Raw genomic sequence first — 23,717 nt, forward strand, 5'->3', positions numbered from 1 at the left:
CCAGAAAAATCACCCCGAGGCTGTCTAACCACCTTCCTCTGCCCTTCCCTCAAACAAATGAACTGATTTAGCATCTGTCCGGGACTTTTGAGACTGAATTAAATGTCTGGAAAGGTCTCTTGTGATTCAAATTTATTTTCTAATGTCCTCCCAAATGTAGAGTAAGACATATTTCCTAATAAGCTCATGAGAAAACAGCTTCTAAAAATATTTATCTATAACATATTCTTGTGCACGTGGGTCAGGCTTAAGGCAACGCACTTCGGAGACTTTCTTTCGGTACTTCGTTTTAATGTTTTTAGAAAACCACTTTCTTCCTCAAAATCCATCCGGTGTCAGAAAAATAAGAGCACGACTCACCTTCCGGTATACATTTTCCAAAATAAAACTGTAACGACATTAAGTTTAACAACCATCCCAGACAATTAAGAATCTCGAATGCAACGAAAAGATAGGGGTAGAATAGCTTCCAATGAGTTTTTAAAATTTTATAATACAGAAAAAGCAAATCGTCGTATTTCTAGCAATTATTATTAGATTTGACTTGTATATATCAGTAGTTTGTTTGTTTTTTACAGTACTTAGTTTTTAGAGCATATGTTTTATACTTTGGGAAGTACCCCTGATATGCCTCTTTGTAACTAAAACAAAGTCATTCTCCTGCTCAAGAGACTAGCTTTAATGCGTGAAAACTGGAAAGGTGTTGGAGACAGTGTGTTGGTTTTACATTCATTAGGGGTATTTAGCACTTGGACTCTATAAGGTTCAGTTGTTAGTTCAGTGTTGGGGGTGTTTGGGGAGGGATGAAATTTTATTATGTATGTATTTATTTATTTATTTGCAACGGAAACAAAACTATACTGCTAACAGGAATAACAACGACGTACGACTGAAAAATAACGCTTTTAATTGGGTGGGGTAAAAGACTAAACTTCCGGCCGCATTTCCAGCGCCTCGACTGTCTTCAGAAGAGCGATTCAATCTGTTGAATGTACTGTCGGCAGGCGGAGGAGGAAGGAGCGGTCGTTTTACCGACGGACATCGACAAAACTCAGGCTGGCAGGTGAGACATCATCCATTTATGACTTCATGGGTAGCTGAACACTAAACAGACCGCTAATGTTACGGACACATTAAGTCGAATAAGTCTCCTTTTTACCTTTAAAGAACTGTTTTGGGATGTTTTCTCCCCAAGACTCTGCAGGTAGCATACACACGATTATCTGGTAAATCGACACAACTTTAGCGAAGGAAGTTTGATATTCAACAGGCTGTAGCATGCTTTTAAAAATGGGAAGGGGGGCTTATGTAGGCAGTAAACTGGTGTGAGGTGCTGCGTTTTTTCTCGATGTCGCGTTCTTATTTTACAATAGCCTGCCACTGCAAATTATTATACAAAACTTAAAAAAAATCCTTCCTTTGCTGAAATACAGACCGGAAGAGGAGGCTGGAGAACCGAGCTCAGGACCGGTTCTAGCCTGCTACAGTTAAGTGAGGGCGGCCAGTTACAAAGAATAGACGCAACTTGGGCCAGACATTAACATAAACAGCTGATTAGTTACCCACGGGTTCCAGGGTTTGAGTCTTTTCTCTGAGGTCTGGTCACATGATTTCTGTCAAAAGTCACCACAGCAAAATTCACCTGCCAATCCAGCAGGACAGCAGAGTAGCACCTTGGTCACACACTGCACCCCAGCAGTGTACTGAGTGAGATAAGGGGATCTTTAACCTTTGATCATCTTTCCATTGGTTCCCCTCTTGAAGCCCATTACAACTTTTACTTCTTCTAGATAGGACTTGTGGACCAAATGTTTTATTTGTTGCATCATCTTGGCTCAAGCTGAAATAACCTGAAAGAGAGGATAAAGCACACAGCTGCAAACGAAAGGGGCGCGCTTTGTTTGTAACACAAGGGGGGGAAAGCTGACGGGTTTATATGACAAATTTTGTTGATACTTCCGAGGTACAGCAGTCTCTGCAGGAATCAAGAGCTGTAAGAGCCGCACAGTTCATCCAAACATAGAGACACAAACTCTCTCTAAACCCATACAACAAAAGCTGCCTCATTCTTCTTGGTGTGTCAAAATGCTTTACTGTGAGTACTCTTTAAAACAGGTCCCTCGCAGTAACAGCAAGATAATCACTTGAGAGCAAAATAACTGCTCTAATTGAAAACTTAGTAATACACATGCACAAGCACACATGAAGTGGCGGCTTCTCTCAGAGCTCTGCAGCCAATCATTAAAGATGTAAATAAGGAAAAATGTTTCTGGTTTTTGGAGGGGAGTGGGGTAATGACTAAAACACCTCAGCGTAGATATATTGTCTTGTTACGCGCATTAGCTTAAGGTGGGAAGAGAAAGAGCATTAGGACATAGCTTAACAACACAAAACTGCTCCTATAGGTAGAGTGGAACTACTCTACCTGTCAGTGACTCTATATGACATCTGCATGAGGTAAAGCAGGCTCTATGTTTGAGTGTTTCTACAAGCATCAGGACTGTCTATTACCTTAAAAGTGTAGTGGTTATAGATTTGCCTAACATGTCCCTGGGAGCAATGTTCCCTCTAAGCTGCGCACGTGCGCAATTGCGCAGTCTCTGCGCACAGAAAATCTGCTTTGCGCACAAAAAAAATCTACCTGCATTGAAATTAAAATTAATACTTTAACAATTCTGTTTTGCAGTGTTAGTCAGTTAGTGACTGGCTGCTCCCGTATGTGATTAGAACGATGCCACCTATCCCATAGTCCAGCCAATAATGCGATTCACATTCGTATATACGCAGCCAATCAACGTCGTTGACAGGCTATGACAGCGTCCTTAAGTGCCGACACCGGTGTTTTAGCTGCCAAGGCGGCGTGGCTGATGTGGAGTGAAGCCACGTTAATGACAACGTGTACAACCATTGGAGATGTGAGCAGGACAGACGGAACATTTGACGGGAAAAGTGTGGACTTTATAACAGTTTTTAAATTGTGTTGAAAAGCCACGAAAACCAGAGTTGTGATAAAAAGAAATGTTGACGCTGTCCAGCCCCACGCACGGGGATGGTAGCTCGTTAACGGAGATTTGCCGTGTTGTGGCGTTAACGTCATTTCAGATTAACCTGAAAGCACTAGTGGGAACACAACGAATATGACTGCACATTTACTCCGACAGCATCCTAGTGCAAAGACAAGTGGAAGCAGAGAAAAACAACAAGCACGCATGCTACAAACTTTACCCGAGTCATTTAGACAGCCGTTAGCACATGATTCTCCTTATGGGGACCTGATATGTTTAATATGCTGCTGAGAATATAGCCCAGAAGAAGCGTATAGTATAGCTTTTATTTTGGAAAGAGCCATTTCTCTGCAATAAACTCTCTTTTCCAAAGATGAGTGATTCCTCAATCAGATAGATTTATTATTTTATCCCTTTGTTGTTTCAGCAACATTAAATTTAAAAACTGTACGTTTGAGTTAAGATATATATTTATAATTTTAATAAATGACAAATTAAAAAAGCATGAACATTTTTTTGTATCGAAAAAAATATCGAACCATGACACCAAAGTATCGAACCGAACCGAACCGAACCGTGAATTTTGTGTATCGTTGCACCCCTAACATATATACATACATACATACACATATATACATATACATATACATACATACATATATACAGGGTTATTTTAAAATACTTTACATCAGAAGAACTGCCTAACTGTGCTTTCTGCTTTGAATCCAGAAAAGATCTATTCAAACAATCCCTGGAATCATCCCAACAGCCTGCTTTGCCAATGTGTATCACTGTTGGTGGAGCATAATGAAATGGTTGAAAATAAAACAAATTTGTGGGTTTTAACTCTTAAAAACCTATCTGCAGGAACTACCCAGTGTGCATCAGCCAGCTACTGACAATCATGGCAACCACTGTGATGGAGAGCATCGGCCGAGTGTTCATCAGCCTGCAGCAGATCCGGCAGTTTCCCCAGTTGCTGACTGACGCTGCACCCTCCATGCCCGGCACCGTCAGAGACACCGAGGTTCCCTCCTACTTCCGGGAACGCTACGTCTGCACCGGCTATCGTCCACTCAACCAAAACTGGCGCTACTACTTCCTGTCCTTGTTTCAGCGCCACAATGAAACCTTAAACATTTGGACTCACCTGGTGGCATTTTTAGTGTTGCTGATTAAATTGTGCCAGCTTACTGAGACTGTGGACTTTATCAGTGACCGTCATTCGTGGCCCCTGCTCATCCTCGTCCTGTCCTCTTTGACCTACTCTGCATTCAGTGTTGTAGCTCACTTACTGGGAGGAAAGTCTGACCTTGCTCATTATTGCTTCTACTTTCTGGACTACGTAGGGGTAGCGCAGTATCAGTATGGCAGCGCTGTAGTCCACTTTTACTATGCTGTTGATGAAAGCGTCCATGGACTGGTGAGTGGTATCTTCATGCCCACCGCCGCAATCCTCAGCTGCCTTTCATGTTTGGGATGCTGCTACGGCAAATACTGCAACCACAGCCTACCAACGTGGGTGCGTAAGGTGTGCCAGGTGGTGCCTTCAGCACTCGCCTATTCCTGGGACATCAGTCCAGTGGCCAAGAGACTGTTCTTCTGGTCCAGCAGTGATCCAGCCATCATCTACCACTTTGGCCAGGTGGCGTTCTTCCTCAGCTGTGCCTTCTTCTTCACCTGCCCTCTGCTGGAGCGCTGTTTCCCCGGGCGGTGTGATTTTGTGGGACAGAGTCATCAAATCTTCCACGTTTTCTTATCTTGCTGCACCCTGTGTCAGATCCACGCCTCCTACCTGGACTTTGTGGGCCGCAGGAAGTTGTACTCAAGTCTGCACGGAAGTGGTGATGTTGTTCTATTTGTGGGGCTGTATGTGGTCACTTTGATTATGTGTGTTGGAATTGCTGCTTTAATGTTGAGGAAAGTGAAACAAGTGCTGGACTTCAAATTAAAGTCCAAATAATCATACAAGCCTTCCTTTAGTGTCACTCCTTTCATAGAAAGGGAACTGATTATTTTTGCAGCATAATAAATAAATAGGTAGCAAATTGCAAGAGGGATAAACAGTGATATTAGAATTTTTATATTCTTATGGATTATTTCTGAATAACACAGAATTTTCATGTATTAACAAAGCCTGGTGCTTTATTTAAAAGAGTACAATTCTGTAAGTTTAGGAAGATCATTAAAAGTAAAAAATGATTGCCTACATGTTATTCTGTCAATTTACAGTAGTGTTATTTAAACAGATGATATGTACTTTGTTAAATTGTCATGTTGTAAGGATATTTTTGTAGCAATGTCTGGAGAGGATCTTGTGCAATTTGCAAGTAATTATTTTGCAAATTGCAAATTCAGGTGCAAATAATGTGCAAAATAATGCCCCCCCTCCAAGCATCCTGAATTGGATAAACAAAAGAAACTGGATATATGGATAGAGGGATGGATTTACGTTGGTTTTTAACAATGTAACTATAGGTATTATTTAAAGGTGATTACTGATCACAGCTAAAATCTGCATTTCTTTAAGATAAAGTCTGCTACATAATTCCTGTTCAAACACTACAGTAAAACTAAGTCCTATTATAATATAGTGTTGCCAGAGAGCTGCAGTATTTCAGACCTTCACTTTGTGCCTTGGTAGGCATTTTCTTCAGTTGCCTTGAAGGCTGAGTTTTCCTTGAAGGTTACTCCATCAAATAATAGCACAGTGTGCGGAGTCTTCGAAGGAGAGCGTTGGGTTTCTGCATGTAGGCTTTAAAGCTCTGAGGACACACTGGAATGTTGATGTCGACTGCCAGTCTAAGATTTAAACCTCATTTTTTGTTGCTGTGCCACCACAAGTTTCAGCATCATAGCACTTTGGAATATGTACTTAATGTATTTAAGAGAGCTAGATCTTTTTTTGTATGAGGGATTTAATATATAATGAAAATCGTTTTCAGTTCAGTTTTGTTTTTTCCTTTTGTTTTTGTACCCTTGTATTCTTCAGGTATATACCTTTACTGTAACCACTACTGGCAGTGATTAAGCGGGCCTTTAGAATGTAAAAGAAATGATTATGAATGTCACATAAGTGCAAAGCAAGGGAGGTTTTTGCTGGTGTTTGTGGGAGATGATAATGCTACTGACCAAGAGGTAAACTAGTGGGATTAGTCAAATAAGCATCTCTGGAGGCAGAAATAATCTTGTTTTGTTATGTATGTAACAATGTGAAATGTCTTTCATGTATTAAACCCTTTCTCTATTCATTGTGTGAATTTGTAACAATACTTGCACAACCACAGAAGCCATAACAGTGCTTTTTTTTTTTTTTTTAATGAGGGTGTTAGGTAATGTGCTGCTCAGCTCCAGGGTCGTAGTAATCTTGCCACAGCTTAAAGTATTAACAATGAGCAATACAAAATGAGGGTACCTGTTGGTATTGCTGCTAGAAACAAAGAGAATAAGTATAATGTCATATACTTGCATTTATATAATGCTTTTGTAATTTTATTGGTCACTCAGTCATATTTCTTGTTATATTGTAAATTAGCCTGGATCAAACATCGTAGCTCATATGTCAGACGCGGCAGACATTTTCAGTGCCCAGAGATGTGTAGTTGTTGCAAAGCGTTTTTCATGACATGAGCAACAAACCCAAAACTCACCAAGTGAACTCATAATAACCAAAAATTAAAATCACGTGAGTTAGGCAACACAGTTTACCTCTTTACCTTATGTAAACCAGCTTGTGACTGACTATGTATAGGCCTGTCAGTTCACATTCAGTTAGTCTAGCCAGTACTAACAGCTTAAGTACTATACTAGCCCTATAGTACTATAAAAGTCATAGAAAATAAGCACAAAATATGCTTTGGTGTATGAAATTAATATTTCTGAGACAAATGATGAGTAAGAAAGCATGTAATAAACTCAATAGTCCACCATGTCCTTTTCAGAGACAAAGTTACAGTAAGCTGCAGTAACAGCAGAGGGAAACATTTTATTTCAAGCCCTTGATTTGTCCCGGATTTACGCCCTCAGTTGTGAGGTTCGCATCATAGTGAATACAAAATGATGTTTATTTTGAATTTTGTTTTTTTGTTCTTATTAGAATCAAACAGCATGATAAAGCTCAGTCTGATTCAGGCCAGGCCTGTCTTGTGATTGACAGTTTGCTACCATATGAGTATGTACAAGCAAAAATGGTGATAATACTGACCCACAGTTTTATTATGCACTATTGCACAGACTCTGCCATGATTGAAATGACAGTAAAGCTGAATTGAAATTACACATCATTTTACTGCTAAAATTTTTTTAAAGCATTAAATTGAGGATTTGTAGTTTTGAAAAGTAATTTGTCAGGCTGCGCAACTGAGACAACATCTTTCTGCCAATAGTTTCTTAAAACTTTATGCAAGTGATTTTTTCTTACTTTGTATCTATTATATGTACATATATACAGTATCTCACAAAAGTAAGTACACCGCTCACATTTTTGTAAATATTTTATTGTATCTTTTCATGGGAGAACATTGAAGATATGACACTTTGATACAATGTAAAGTAGTCAGTGTACAGCTTGTATAAGTCTAAATTTGCCATCCCCTTTAAATAACTCACCACACAGCTGCTGGCAACAAAAGTGAGTACACCCCTAAGTGAAAATGTCCAAATTGTGCCCAATTAGCCATTTCTCTTCCTGGTGTCATGTGACTCATTAGTGTTACAAGATCTCAGGTGCAAATTGGTAGAAGGTGTGTTGAATTTGGTGTTATTTCTCTCATACTGGTCACTGGAAGTCTAACATGGCACATCATGGAAAAGATTTCTCTGAGGATCTGAAAAAAAAGAAGAATTTTTACTCTCTATAAAGATGGCCTAGGCTATAAGAAGACTGGCAACACCCTGAAACTGAGCTGTAGCGTGGGGGCCAAGACCATACACCAGTTTAACAGCACAGGTACCACTCAGAACAAACCTCGCCACGCTCAGCATCATATCCAGGGGGTGTCTTTTAAAAATGGATGTATGAGTGCTGCCAGCATTGCTGCAGAGGTTGAAGGCGTAGAGGGTCAGTCTGTTAGTGCTCATACACTGCATCAAATGGCTTTCATCCCAGAAGGAATCCTCTTCTAAAGATAATGCACAAGAAAGCCTACAAACAGTTTGCTGAAGACAAGCAGACTAAGGACATGGATTACCTGTGGTCTGATGAGACCAAGAAACGTATTTGGTTCAGATGGTTCGCAAGGTTGTGTGGCGGCAACCAGGTGAGGAGTACAAACACAATTATGTCTTGCCTACAGTCAAGCATGGTGGTGAGATGTCATTGTTTGGGACTGCATGACTGCTGATGGCACTGGGGAGTAGAGCTGGGCGATATGGCCTAAAATCCATATCACGGTATAATTTGAAGCATCTGCGGTAACGATATATATCGTGATATATTCTTTTCTTCTGTATAACGTATTTTACACACTATAAGGCAACTTACAATCCTTTAATTTTCTCAAAAATCGACAGTGTGCCTTATGTATGAATTCTGACCTCGAACCGATTTTATGTAGTACACGGCACATAGAAATCTGTCAAAATGTTTTAGTACGACTTTGGTAAGCTATGATGGCGCATGGCTTGATGGATTGCTGGAGCATTACGGCTGCCGTAGTCAGGAGCCTCACGCAATGTTGCCAACTCCTCAGTAAGGAAAATCAGTATTGGCTGACCGTAAAGTCGCTAGAAGTCGCTAAAAGACGTCATCGCCTAATTTGCATAATAGGTCATGCTAATGTCATTGTAATCAGAATCAGAAAGGGTTTTATTGCCAAATGTTGAGCAGGTTTACAACATTAGGAAATTGCTGCGGTACTTAGTGCAAACATACTGTCATATAACGCTTAAATAGACATAAAAATAAGAATTAAAAGTGCTAAGTAGATAGATATATACATGAGTGCAGGTTGTGATCAGTGCCTGTTACACAGTGAGGGGTGGTGAGGGAAACAGCAGACTTCACTCTATCTTAATTAAAGTAATTGTTTTATTATCTCTTGCCAACATCATGCACATGCAGACAGCAACTTCTCAAAATGGCTCCCAATCCAATTCCTGCTCCCTTTAAATACTCTAAAGACACACCTTCTTAATACAGACTGGCCTATAAAAGAGCTGCAATTGAGGCAGGCTTCCTCTTTACTGGGAAAACAAGATGGCCACACACAAATGTGCTACCATATTTTGGTAAATTTTATTATTTTTAAGAAAAACATATGCCAGCAATTAAGACAATTATTATTTTACATTCATTACGTGTATTCGATAACAATTGAGGAGAGTAAAAGTGAGAAATAATAAGCGGAACTGTTGACACTGTAGTCGTTCGCCCGCGGTTGCCTAGAGCGGACCAACTTCCTGTCCTCTCAGACGCAATTCGGGAAAAGATACGAGTGCTCCTGTGATTCTTTCTCTGAGACTCTACCTTTATTTTTACAGGTCAGTATCGTCTTAAAAATACAGTGTATGAGGGTTTTGTGCCTCGTTCTACTTCGGTGTTTACTGAGAGTTATGTTGACACCGCCGATGTAACCTTAAGTGGGGTTTAGTTGAAAGTTACTGAAGCCCGGCACAGCAGCGGTGGTAGTGTAGTTAACAGTGTAAACTGGAGAAATGTAATGACCATAGATGCATATATTTGCCAAATGCCTTTTAATTACCTTTTACAGTTATTGAGCATATCTGACAAGTGAAAGCACTGGATGTAAATTATATTTGTTGATCGGAAATAAGGGACGCAATTCGGGAAAAGATACGAGTGCTCCTGTGATTCTTTCTCTGAGACTCTACCTTTATTTTTACAGATTTGTATTCTTTTTGTTATTGTGGTCTTCACATCTGGGACCCGTAACACCAACAGCAGAGGGGAAGAAACTGTTCTTATGGCGAGAGGTTCTTATGGCGAATGGACCGGAGCCTCCTGCCTGAGGGGAGCAGCTCAAACAGACTGTGTCCAGGGTGAGAAGGGTCAGCTGTGATCCGAGCTGCACGCCCCAGTGTCCTGGAGGTGTACAGGTCCTGCAGAGATGGGAGTCTGCAGCCAATCACCTTCTCAGCAGAGCGCACAACACGCTGCAGTCTCTGTTTGTCCCTGATAGTGGCTCCAGCGTACCACACGGTGATGGAGGAGGTGAGGATGGACTCGATGATTGCAGTGTAGAATTGTATCATCATCCGTGTTGGCAGGGTGAATTTCTTCAGCTGCCTCAGGAAGTACATCCTCTGCTGGGCTTTCTTAATGACGGAGGTGATGGTGGGCTCCCACTTCAGGTCCTGGGTGATGGTGGTACCCAGGAAGCGGAATGAGTCCACAGAGGTGATGGGGGTGTCAGTCAGGATGATGGGGGGGAGTGGAGCTGTGTGCTTCCTGAAGTCCACAATAATCTCCACTGTCTTCTGGGCATTCAGCACCAGGTTGTTGTGGCTGCACCAGGACACCAAACGTTCAACCTCCCTCCTGTAGGCAGACTCATCCCCGTCCGAGATGAGTCCAATAACGGTGGTGTCATTTGCAAACTTGATTAGCTTGACAGACTGGTGGGTGGAGGTGCAGCAGTTGGTGCACAGGGAGAAGAGCAGAGGAGAAAGAACACAGCCCTGAGGGGAGCCGGTGCTGATGGTCCGGGAGTCCGAGACATTCTTTCCCAGCCTCACATGCTGCTTCCTGTCCGTCAGGAAGTCAGTGATCCACCGGCAGATGGAATCAGGCACATTCATCTGGGAAAGCTTGCCTCGGAGATGGTCTGGAAGGGTGGTGTTGATGGCAGAGCTGAAGTCCACAAACAGGATCCTGGCGTAGGTTCCTGGGGAGTCCAGATGCTACAGGATGAAGTGTAGAGCCATGTTGATAGTGTCGTCTAGAGACCTGTAACCTACGTTGTTGGAGAGAGAAATAACATCGTGGAAGAGAAAGTGAGTAAAATGTCCTAAATGCATTTCGAATTTATTTAGAACTACAAATTAAATTTCTTTTAGGAATTATTGTTTTTTTTTAATGTCACAATTCCAACCCTGCTTCTTTATCCGGGCTTGGACCAGCAAAAGTGACCTGAAATTGGCACTCTGGTGAAATTAATTTGTGTGTGTGTGGGTGTGTGTTTATTAGTAGTTTTAAACCTTGTGATCCACAAAAATGCATAACAGTAATCTATTTATACTGCCCACCCCTAATTCAAACCTCTTGCCAAGTTTGGTGCCAGTGGTTTACTGTGAGCAACTCCCAGCCTAAAACGCTAAAAACAATAAAACCCTAACCTTACTTACTCTAAAATCTCTACCGTTGGCTAAATTTCTATCGTTTCTACCCTATTCCGTTTATATCGCCCACCCCTAATACAGAGTATACAAAAGGGATAAATAGAATAAATTGGAATAAGAATACGAACACAAAGGAACAGGGGTTATGCTAAAAATCCAGTATTATTCCAATATTAATCCTAAATCTAAACATGCAGATATGACCTTCATGTTTGACTCACTCCCAAAAGCAGCACCTTTATAATAGATCTGAGAGTAAAGTATAATTGGTACAAAATGTCTTCTTTAAAAGGCACTTCAGGATTTGAGTTTATCTCCTCTGTCTTGTTTCAAAACCTTCCGTTCTAAGAAATTCAGAGAAAACTTTTTTTTATTGCAATCCAATGTACAGGTCCTGTGGTGATAATACAATATTATAAAGGCAACACATGCAATGAAAATGCGTTCCTATATCGTGCTTTCGAGGTCTCAGTGGCATAATTCATTACTGTATGCTCCAAAGGTAAAACTGTGTGTTGTGAAATATTTATTCACACTTGTAGTCTGCAGAGGTTATGTCTGACAATTAATTCAGACAAAATAATTACAAAGATCTGTTAGTTTATACTTAAACCACAAAGGAGCTCATTTCAGTATTCAGGTCAAAAGAGTAAAGAGTAAACTTTTTTTAAAGTAAGTACTGAATATTATATCACTTATTTATGCGCAAATGTTTAATAAAGAAGAACGTTAAAACATTACTGTTGGCCACATACTGGCAAAGTTATGTGCCATTAGCGATGTTAGTACTAACTGGGTTTTAAAACCTTTACTTTAAAATATACGCCGCTATATATATATATATATACCTGACATTAATCTTACAGAAAATGTGATACTTTTATGGATAATTAAAGTCAGTCATATATCCACAAACACAACAAGCTGAAAGTCAGTGAATGCTGCCAAATATCACGGCACAAGCAGGATCCACTGCACTGTTAATGTTAGCTGTGTTATATTGCTGCCTCTGTTCGGTGGTGTCGAGCCAAACGGGCTTTAATATGTGTTTGAACGAGCTGACGGTTCACTCGTTAAGCTGAAAGAAAGATGCTTTAATCACAGGAGTCACACATGTGTCCACTGGGAACTCTTCTTGTTGAGCACTCGTAATAACACAAACACTAAATCTTCCTTCTCTTGTGCTGTTGTGTAGCAGTGTCTACACCTGAGACTGTCACCTGTCTGTCTGTCCTGCACTCTCTCTCTGATTGTGTAATAAAAGTATAACATGTATTTATAAGTTACACTTGTGTTTGAATCCTGCAGCTTATCACACATTTGATTTCCATGTGTGACAACTGCAAGTGACCAGAGTGAGGACAGACTGAGGGACCCACTGCTGCACATCACCTGTGAGGCTTTGCACCCCTGATGATCCACCAGGAAAAACTCAGCAGTGTGTGAGGAAGAGGAGGAGGAAGAGCCAGCAGCAGCTGACAGATGGAGAGGATAGACAGACTGTTCCCTGTTTGTGAAGGACTGCTAGGAAAGTTTAAAATAACTAATTGCCTGTCCTGACTCAGTCTCATTAGGTAATGTTCAAAATATTTTATCATTCCAGTGTTTTCAGTGTGGGAGAAAGTACTCAGGGCCTTCAAGTTACACACTATGAAAGGGAGAAACAAGTTTAATATTCAGAAACCTAAAGTATAAACCGGATTGCAACAAAGTTGGGACACTAAACAAATTGTGAATAAAGACTGAATGCAACGACATGGAGATGGCAAATGTCAATATTTTATTCAGAATAGAACGTAAATCACAGAACAAAAGTTGAAACTGAGAAAATTTATCATTTTAAGGGGAAAATATGTTGATACAAAATGTCATGGTATCAACAAATCCCAAAAAAGTTGGGACAAGGCCATTTTCACCACTGTGTGGCATCTCCTTCTTCTTACAACACTCAACAGATGTCTGGGGACCGAGGAGACCAGTTTCTCAAGTTTAGAAATAGGAATGCTCTCCCATTCTTGTCCAATACAGGCCTCTAACTGTTCAATCATCTTGGGCCTTCTTTGTCGCACCTTCCTCTTTATGATGCGCCAAATGTTCTCTATAGGTGAAAGATCTGGACTGCAGACTGGCCATTTCAGTACCCGGATCCTTCTCCTACGCAGCCATGATGTTGTGATTGATGCAGAATGTGGTCTGGCATTATCTTGTTGAAAAATGCAGGGTCTTCCCTGAAAGAGATGACGTCTGGATGGGAGCATATGTTGTTCTAGAACCTGAATATATTTTCCTGCATTGATGGTGCCTTTCCAGACATGCAAGCTTCCCATGCCACACGCACTCATGCAACCCCATACCATCAGAGATGCAGGCTTCTGAACTGAGCGTTGATAACAACTTGGGTTGTCCTTGTCCTCTTTGGTCTGGATGACATGGCGTCCCACATTTCCAAAAAGAACTTTGAATCGTGACTCGTCTGACCGCAGAACAGTCTTCCATTTTGCCACACTCCATTTTAAATGATCCCTGGCCCAGTGAAAACGCCTGAGCTTGTGGATCTTGCTTAGAAATGGCTTCTTCTTTGCACTGTAGAGTTTCAGCTGGCAACGGCAGATGGCACGGTGGATTGTGTTCACTGACAATTGTTTCTGGAAGTATTCCTGAGCCAATTCTGTGATTTCCTTTACAGTAGCATTCCTGTTTGTGGTGCAGTGTCGTTTAAGGGCCCGGAGATCACGGTCATCCAGTATGGGTTTACGCCCTTGACCCTTACGCACAGAGATTGTTCCAGATTCTCTGAATCTTCAGATGACGTTATGCACAGTTGATGATGATAACTGCAAAGTCTTTGCAATTTTTCGCCGGGTAACGCCTTTCTGATATTGCTCCACTATCTTTCTGCGCAACATTGTGGGAATTGGTGATCCTCTACCCATCTTGGCTTCTGAGAGACACTGCCACTCTGAGAAGCTCTTTTTATACCCAATCATGTTCCCAATTAACCTAATCAGTGTTAATTGGTCTTCCAGCTCTTCGTTATGCTCAAATTTACTTTTTCCAGCCTCTTATTGCTACTTGTCCCAACTTTTTTGGGATTTGTTGACACCGTGTAATTTTGAATCAACATATTTTTCCTTTGAAATGATACATTTTCTCAGATTAAACTTTCGATCTGTCATCTACGTTCTATTCTGAATAAAATATTGACATTTGCCGTCTCCACACCATTGCATTCAGTTTTTATTCACAATTTGTTTAGTGTCCCAACTTTGTTGCAATCTGGTTTGTATGTATCAGCAGCAGAATGGACCTAAAAATAAATGTACTTCTGCCCAGTTTGACCCATTTAGCAGAAGCCAGCCTGTTTAAGGCTCTGATATCTATTCTGTATGACTTAAAGCAGTTATGACAATAAAGGAATATTTAATATATCAGTCTACTCTTCATTTTATCAGAAACAGTTATCACAGCTTGTACATTTTCTTTTTATAAATGTATGTAAGCAATGAGCCAAATTTAGTAATGCCAACATACTGAAGGAACAACATTTGTCTCCTATATATGATACACCTATAGATGCACTGTCAAAGACACTTGTCTTTGAGTGAAGATTTAAGGTGATAAGACATATAAATAACTGCAACTTGAATCTGTACTGAGGCTCAGTATTTGACACAGAGTTCATGTTCATTGCTGTAATAGCTAATAATGATTAATATAACTATAATGTTGGCCATATTATATTTACATTACCAAAGTGATATGACTTTTGTCTCATGAACAACATTAGCTAATTGTTATTTACTAACGAATCTTAAATGACTGTTCAGTACAGAAATGAAGCCCAAAAATCATGTTTTACTGTCCTGTGGTCTCAGCCTCAGATACTTATCAAATCACACAAAGCTCTTGTAGAAACAAATGAACAAAATATGTTCTCCTTCATTTCTGTCAAACAAAATTGTATGACACGTTTCCAGCGGTTAGTATCATGGTTGCTAGGCAACCTGGGAAGCGCGACGGAGACTAGACTGTCCCATTTCACAAGCCTCTCACTTCCGCACGCACCATGCGTAGTGCGCGTACTTCAAGCGTGCCGACCCTGCCACAGCCTGAGAACCATCACAGACAACAGCGTCGGGGGCGGGGCTTAAGCTCGGACAGATCAAAGGCCTTTGCAACGTCACAACAAAGGCCTTTGCAACGTCACAACAAAGGTGCTTCGAAGGAGCCTCCAAATAGCATAAATAGAGCCTTGGCGACACTCTACACCAGTAAACTCCAAAGTCGGTCGGTCTAAAGTATCGCTGAGTCTAAAATACTGCTGAAAGTCAACCTTTATTAAATATGTCTCACGTTTATGCTAGAGCTAACGATCACGGTTCCCGTGCAAAGGTTCGCACAACTGAACAGCGTGCCCCCATTATTAAAATGCAACACAAGGATGTTGCACCTTGGGCACCACGCTTAGAGCGGTGGGACATAAATACAAATAAAAATTTACTCCCACCCCCCCCTCCTCTTCCGGTCAAACCACAGAAAACACTGCGTGCCCCCATTATTAAAATGCAACACAAGGATGTTGCACCTTGGGCACCACGCTTAGAGCGGTGGGACATAAATACAAATAAAAATTTACTCCCACCCCCCCCTCCTCTTCCGGTCAAACCACAGAAAACACAGCGTGCCCCCATTATTAAAATGCAACACAAGGATGTTGCACCTTGGGCACCACGCTTAGAGCGGTGGGACATAAATACAAATAAAAATTTACTTCCACCCCCCCCTCCTCTTCCGGTTAAACCACAGAAAACACTGCGTGCCCCCATTATTAAAATGCAACACAAGGATGTTGCACCTTGGGCACCACGCTTAGAGCGGTGGGACATAAATACAAATAAAAATTTACTCCCACACCCCCCTCCTCTTCCCGTTAAACCACAAAAACCACAGCGTGCCCCAATTATTAAAAAGCAACAGAAGGATGTTGCACCTTGGGCACCACGCTTAGAAAGGTGGGACATAAATACAAATAAAAATTTACTCCCACACCCCCCTCCTCTTCCGGTTAAACCACAAAAACCACAGCGTGCCCCAATTATTAAAAAGCAACAGAAGGATGTTGCACCTTGGGCACCACGCTTAGAGCGGTGGGACATAAATACAAATAAAAATTTACTCCCACACCCCCCTCCTCTTCCGGTTAACCCACAAAAACCACAGCGTGCCCCAATTATTAAAAAGCAACACAAGGATGTTGCACCTTGGGCACCACGCTTAGAGCGGTGGGACATAAATACAAATAAAAATTTACTCCCATCCCTCCCTCCTCTTCCGGTTAAACCACAGAAAACGCTGCGTGCCCCCATTATTAAAAAACAACACAAGGATGTGGCACCTTGGGCACCACGCTTATTAGAGACATGGAAATATTAACAGCAGTAAAATACAGATAACACCCCCCCCCCCCCCCCCCCCAACCGGTAGCAGCAGATAGCCGCCCCTCCCTGAGCCTGGATCTGCTGGAGGTTTCTTCCTGTTCAAAGGGAGTTTTTCCTTCCCACTGTCGCCATGTGCTTGCTCATAGGGGATCATTTGATTGTTGGGGTTTTATATTCACAACTGTTGTTGTGAAAATATTCACAACAACAGTTATATTGCAAAGTCTTCACCATCCATCAGCCATTACAATACAAATAATAAAAATCTTGAAATACATAAAAATGTTGATGTTTGATTTTGTTTACTTTAGTTTTGTTTACTACTACGTGTCTGATAGTGATTGTCTGAGTAGATAAAACAGTGGTCCTGTACCACCAACATCATTATGGAGATGTGTGAGAATGACTGGGAGTCAGACTGGAGGACTACTGTGAAATCAGAAAAAGCAGAGTGGGGAGGTACTTCCTGTACATTGCTTCTCCAGCTGTGTAAATTACATTTTTCTCAGCAGCAACAGCTTTGGGGTTAGGAGAATACCAGGACCAGTCAGTGCACAATGACCAATTCATCAGCTGCATAACAGCAGCTGGAGCCTCACAGCTGGAGCGCACTGTACTGAGTGAAACATTTTCACATTTCGGCGGCTCCGCTCTTTGTGTTTGTCTTTTTTGCGCTAGATTCTGAAGCTGCAGGTTTGATCTATCTTCAAACAACATTGACTGAACCAGCAGCAAAAGAAGATCCAAACTAGCTTCATGTTTCGCTTCACATAAACATTAAATAAACACCTTAAATTCCCTCTTACTTTTGCTGTTTTAACTCCACCACGATAAAAATCACACATCATGCAGAGCTCTCCGTCTCTCTCTCTCAGGAATAGATTCCCATAAAGAAGTCTGTTTTCTGCATTATTCACTTGCTTATTACCCACCAGGCTACCGTTGTTTACAGCGCTGTCTGCCACTGGTTTTTGTTTTTTACATTTCCAACACGAAAGCCTAATTTCTTCACTTCAATACTGAACAAATGTATATACTGCAGAATATTTTAAGGTTATCTGCTATAAAATCCCAGGCCAGGAAAATCTCCTTCATGTTTTTCTGTATTATCCTCAGTTACTTTGACACAAAGGCATCTGCTGAGATGCTTACACCTTTGATCAAGTCTCACAAGTGTCAGCTTTGTTTTTATAGATGTAAAAACAAGGATATGTACTGATAAGTGATCAGAAATACAATATTTCTGACTGTATGGGGCAAAATTTCCCTGATTCAAATATGATCACCGAAATTCAAAAATTGCGGTTTTAATTTTCGCAAATGGCGCTCAATGACTCATTAACTGACGCTACTTATCAGCCAATCGGTGGCATGTAGTCTGACGACGTCACAGTGTAGTACCTGATCAGAATGCTTGGAATCCCGGGCTGTGAACTACTATGACCTAATGGAGAACCCAGAAAAGCATTCAGGATTTTCAGACAGAGCAGAATCATGGTTCCATCAATTGTTTGATGTTCATTTTATGAAATACTGTGTTAGCTTTATGATCTCACTACCACAAATAACAGAATTCAAACTATCCACAAACTGTCTCATGACTCCACAGAATATTTTCCCTAAGTACTTGAGGATCATCTATCTGGTTTTTTTTTGGAAAACTTAAGGGGAGGTGTTATGACCCGGCTCGAGGCTGCAACATAAAAAAGGAGACGAATATCAGAGTGTAAGTGAGAAGAGGTTTTAGCTTAAAATGACATCCCAGGTTGGCTCAAATGGCTGTTGCCACAAAGGCAACAGGCTTCCTGAATAGCCTGCCACAGGTATGCATTTATTTATACCTTACTAGGTGTGGCCAATTAGCAACAGCTGAACACACTGAGGAGATTAGGGGCTGCAGAGGGGCGTAACACCACCTCACTCAAAAGGGTTCCTCTAGGACCCCTAAATTTATTAAGCCAAAGCCAAAACTTGAGCAGTTTATTACCTGCTCTCCTGACACAAAACTAAATACTCGCATTTCTTAAGTTGGCATCTTTAAGCAAGGATGCCCCTGCATTAGGATTTAAAGTTGCCACACTGACTGCACAAAGACTAACATGTGACCAACATAAAGGGGTACAAAAGTCAAATCCAAAACGATTATTCAACCTGCTACAACACAAAATCAGAGCAGCCTCGAATAATCACATTCACAAGTGATCTGTGGTTCCACCACACAAACGGTCACATACAAGTGGCCTCATACCACAACAAGTTGCTGTAATATACAAAATTCATTAAAGCAACGCTAAAAACAATAATACCCTAACTTTACACACCTACATGCCGGCAAAGTTATGTGCCATTAGCGATGTTAGTACTAACTGGGTTTTAAAACCTTTACTTTAAAATATACGCCGCTATATATATATACCTGACATTAATCTTACAGAAAATGTGATACTTTTATGGATAATTAAAGTCAGTCATATATCCACAAACACAACAAGCTGAAAGTCAGTGAATGCTGCCAAATATCACGGCACAAGCAGGATCCACTGCACTGTTAATGTTAGCTATGTTATATTGCTGCCTCTGTTCGGTGGTGTCGAGCCAAACGGGCTTTAATATGTGTTTGAACGAGCTGACGGTTCACTCGTTAAGCTGAAAGAAAGATGCTTTAATCACAGGAGTCACACATGTGTCCACTGGGAACTCTCCTTGTTGAGCACTCGTAATAACACAAACACTAAATCCTCCTTCTCTTGTGCTGTTGTGTAGCAGTGTCTACACCTGAGACTGTCACCTGTCTGTCTGTCCTGCACTCTCTCTCTGATTGTGTAATAAAAGTATAACATGTATTTATAAGTTACACTTGTGTTTGAATCCTGCAGCTTATCACACATTTGATTTCCATGTGTGACAACTGCAAGTGTCCAGAGTGAGGACAGACTGAGGGACCCACTGCAGCACATCACCTGTGAGGCTTTGCACCCCTGATGATCCACCAGGAAAAACTCAGCAGTGTGTGAGGAAGAGGAGGAGGAAGAGCCAGCAGCAGCTGACAGATGGAGAGGATAGACAGACTGTTCCCTGTTTGTGAAGGACTGCTAGGAAAGTTTAAAATAACTAATTGCCTGTCCTGACTCAGTCTCATTAGGTAATGTTCAAAATATTTTATCATTCCAGTGTTTTCAGTGTGGGAGAAAGTACTCAGGGCCTTCAAGTTACACACTATGAAAGGGAGAAACAAGTTTAATATTCAGAAACCTAAAGTATAAACCGGATTGCAACAAAGTTGGGACACTAAACAAATTGTGAATAAAGACTGAATGCAACAACGTGGAGATGGCAAATGTCAATATTTTATTCAGAATAGAACGTAAATCACAGAACAAAAGTTGAAACTGAGAAAATTTATCATTTTAAGGGGAAAATATGTTGATACAAAATGTCATGGTATCAACAAATCCCAAAAAAGTTGGGACAAGGCCATTTTCACCACTGTGTGGCATCTCCTTCTTCTTACAACACTCAACAGATGTCTGGGGACCGAGGAGACCAGTTTCTCAAGTTTAGAAATAGGAATGCTCTCCCATTCTTGTCCAATACAGGCCTCTAACTGTTCAATCATCTTGGGCCTTCTTTGTCGCACCTTCCTCTTTATGATGCGCCAAATGTTCTCAGGTGAAAGATCTGGACTGCAGACTGGCCATTTCAGTACCCGGATCCTTCTCCTACGCAGCCATGATGTTGTGATTGATGCAGAATGTGGTCTGGCATTATCTTGTTGAAAAATGCAGGGTCTTCCCTGAAAGAGATGACGTCTGGATGGGAGCATATGTTGTTCTAGAACCTGAATATATTTTCCTGCATTGATGGTGCCTTTCCAGACATGCAAGCTTCCCATGCCACACGCACTCATGCAACCCCATACCATCAGAGATGCAGGCTTCTGAACTGAGCGTTGATAACAACTTGGGTTGTCCTTGTCCTCTTTGGTCTGGATGACATGGCGTCCCACATTTCCAAAAAGAACTTTGAATCGTGACTCGTCTGACCGCAGAACAGTCTTCCATTTTGCCACACTCCATTTGAAATGATCCCTGGCCCAGTGAAAACGCCTGAGCTTGTGGATCTTGCTTAGAAATGGCTTCTTCTTTGCACTGTAGAGTTTCAGCTGGCAACGGCAGATGGCACGGTGGATTGTGTTCACTGACAATTGTTTCTGGAAGTATTCCTGAGCCCATTCTGTGATTTCCTTTACAGTAGCATTCCTGTTTGTGGTGCAGTGTCGTTTAAGGGCCCGGAGATCACGGTCATCCAGTATGGGTTTACGCCCTTGACCCTTACGCACAGAGATTGTTCCAGATTCTCTGAATCTTCAGATGACGTTATGCACAGTTGATGATGATAACTGCAAAGTCTTTGCAATTTTTCGCCGGGTAACGCCTTTCTGATATTGCTCCACTATCTTTCTGCGCAACATTGTGGGAATTGGTGATCCTCTACCCATCTTGGCTTCTGAGAGACACTGCCACTCTGAGAAGCTCTTTTTATACCCAATCATGTTCCCAATTAACCTAATCAGTGTTAATTGGTCTTCCAGCTCTTCGTTATGCTCAAATTTACTTTTTCCAGCCTCTTATTGCTACTTGTCCCAACTTTTTTGGGATTTGTTGACACCGTGTAATTTTGAATCAACATATTTTTCCTTTGAAATGATACATTTTCTCAGATTAAACTTTTGATCTGTCATCTACGTTCTATTCTGAATAAAATATTGACATTTGCCGTCTCCACACCATTGCATTCAGTTTTTATTCACAATTTGTTTAGTGTCCCAACTTTGTTGCAATCTGGTTTGTATGTATCAGCAGCAGAATGGACCTAAAAATAAATGTACTTCTGCCCAGTTTGACCCATTTAGCAGAAACCAGCCTGTTTAAGGCTCTGATATCTATTCTGTATGACTTAAAGCAGTTATGACAATAAAGGAATATTTAATATATCAGTCTACTCTTCATTTTATCAGAAACAGTTATCACAGCTTGTACATTTTCTTTTTATAAATGTATGTAAGCAATGAGCCAAATTTAGTAATGCCAACATACTGAAGGAACAGCATTTGTCTCCTATATATGATACACCTATAGATGCACTGTCAAAGACACTTGTCTTTGAGTGAAGATTTAAGGTGATAAGACATATAAATAACTGCAACTTGAATCTGTACTGAGGCTCAGTATTTGACACAGAGTTCATGTTCATTGCTGTAATAGCTAATAATGATTAATATAATAACTATAATGTTGGCCATATTATATTTACATTACCAAAGTGATATGACTTTTGTCTCATGAAAAACATTAGCTAATTGTTATTTACTAACTAATCTTAAATGACTGTTCAGTACAGAAATGAAGCCCAAAAATCATGTTTTACTGTCCTGTGGTCTCAGCCTCAGATACTTATCAAATCACACAAAGCTCTTGTAGAAACAAATGAACAAAATATGTTCTCCTTCATTTCTGTCAAACAAAATTGTATGACATGTTTCCAGCGGTTAGTATCATGGTTAGGGTTGCCAACTCCCTGAAAAATAAATAAGGGACACCTCGTGGCCAGGACCGGGCGACCCAGTTGTCTTCACCCTTCCCAGTGTGGTGAATTTTCTAGCTCTTTTTTTGTGTGTGAAATTATTTTTTTAACCATTTGACTTGAAGTTGATTTAAGTAGATGCATATTCTATTCTTTGTGATATCAACACATGTGAAACAAATGATCATTTAGCTATTTATTTTTAGCTCAAAATGACAACATTAACACAATAAAACAGGTCTCTTTCTTAAACAGAAGCCTGTCATGCTTAACTTTTGAGAATATAAGTAAATCTTTCTTTAAAAGAACTCTGTCCTGCTTAACTTAAAATAATAGAAAACAATAGAAAGAAAAATATTCTTGTAACAGTGCCAAGCTGGTCAAGAAGGCTCACCAGCGCCTCTTCTTCTTGAGGACTCTGAGGAAGAACCACCTGTCCTCAGACATCCTGGTGAACTTCTATCGCTGCACCATCGAGAGCATCCTGACCAACTGGAGTTTGTACCTGTTTTGGAGTTTGTACGTGCTTCAGGGTTCGTACACGATTTGAAGTTTGTATGTGCTTTGTCTGTAGGGGCCACCATAAATATACTTTTATTTATTCACTCCACATAAAATGTAATAAATAAATCATATAATACTATATAACTATTTAAATTTTCAGCTTTTTCCTTTTACAAATTTAAAGTGAAACAACATAAAACACGGCAAACCACAACACAATTAAATATAAATTATAATATGAAAACAAAAAGAAGATGCATATTCTCTGTTATATGGACCTGCATGAATAAACTTTCTGAATCCTTTATCATCCGCAACTGAAAATAGTTGTGGATGGTTACTATTTTTTATTTTATTTTATTTTATTGATTAGCATTCAAATATCTCAATGAATACAGAACAAAGATCTACCACAAAGCAAGAAAGCATGAGACAAGGCTAATCAAAAGGTATTGGCTGAAGCATTTGCTTATTACGCCAATACGGAAGAGGATACTGAACACAATAAATTATATAATGCAGGCAACTATCTGAGAGAAAATTACTGCAGATAAAACTAATTACAGGCTGTTATTTGTGTATAGGTTCTTGCATTGACGGAGTGAGCGATGTATGCTGGGTAATGGCACAGCTAGCGATTGGGTGAATTTATTGCACCGGTTTTATAAACTGTTCTACAATCCTTTTGATATTTGAAAATCTGTCGATCATTCTGCTACAGCTGTAAGATATCTTCTCCAACTCCTCTGAATACATGCAGTCATTTTACCGTCTGCTTTGGCTAATCACGCTCTTACGTATTAAATTAAATTAAATGCCTAATAAAAAAGCTGTTCTTTTTTATTAGGCAAAAACATTTTCGGCAAAAAAACATTTTGCAAAAAAATTT

General features: G+C 40.5%; 1 protein-coding gene across 1 annotated transcript; it reads left to right on the forward strand.

Annotated features, from left to right (window-relative positions):
- Positions 1-781: 781 nt before the first annotated feature.
- Positions 782-6,256, forward strand: paqr7a (progestin and adipoQ receptor family member VII, a). Its single transcript, XM_026157451.2, has 2 exons — positions 782-1,063; positions 3,873-6,256. The coding sequence occupies exons 1-2, from the start codon at positions 990-992 to the stop codon at positions 4,966-4,968; spliced, it is 1,170 nt and encodes a 389-aa protein (XP_026013236.1). The 5' UTR covers positions 782-989; the 3' UTR covers positions 4,969-6,256.
- The last annotated feature ends 17,461 nt before the right edge of the window (positions 6,257-23,717 follow it).

The sequence above is a fragment of the Astatotilapia calliptera genome, chromosome 22 (assembly GCF_964374335.1).
Source record: "Astatotilapia calliptera chromosome 22, fAstCal68.1, whole genome shotgun sequence".
In the NCBI taxonomy this organism is placed as follows: domain Eukaryota; kingdom Metazoa; phylum Chordata; class Actinopteri; order Cichliformes; family Cichlidae; genus Astatotilapia; species Astatotilapia calliptera.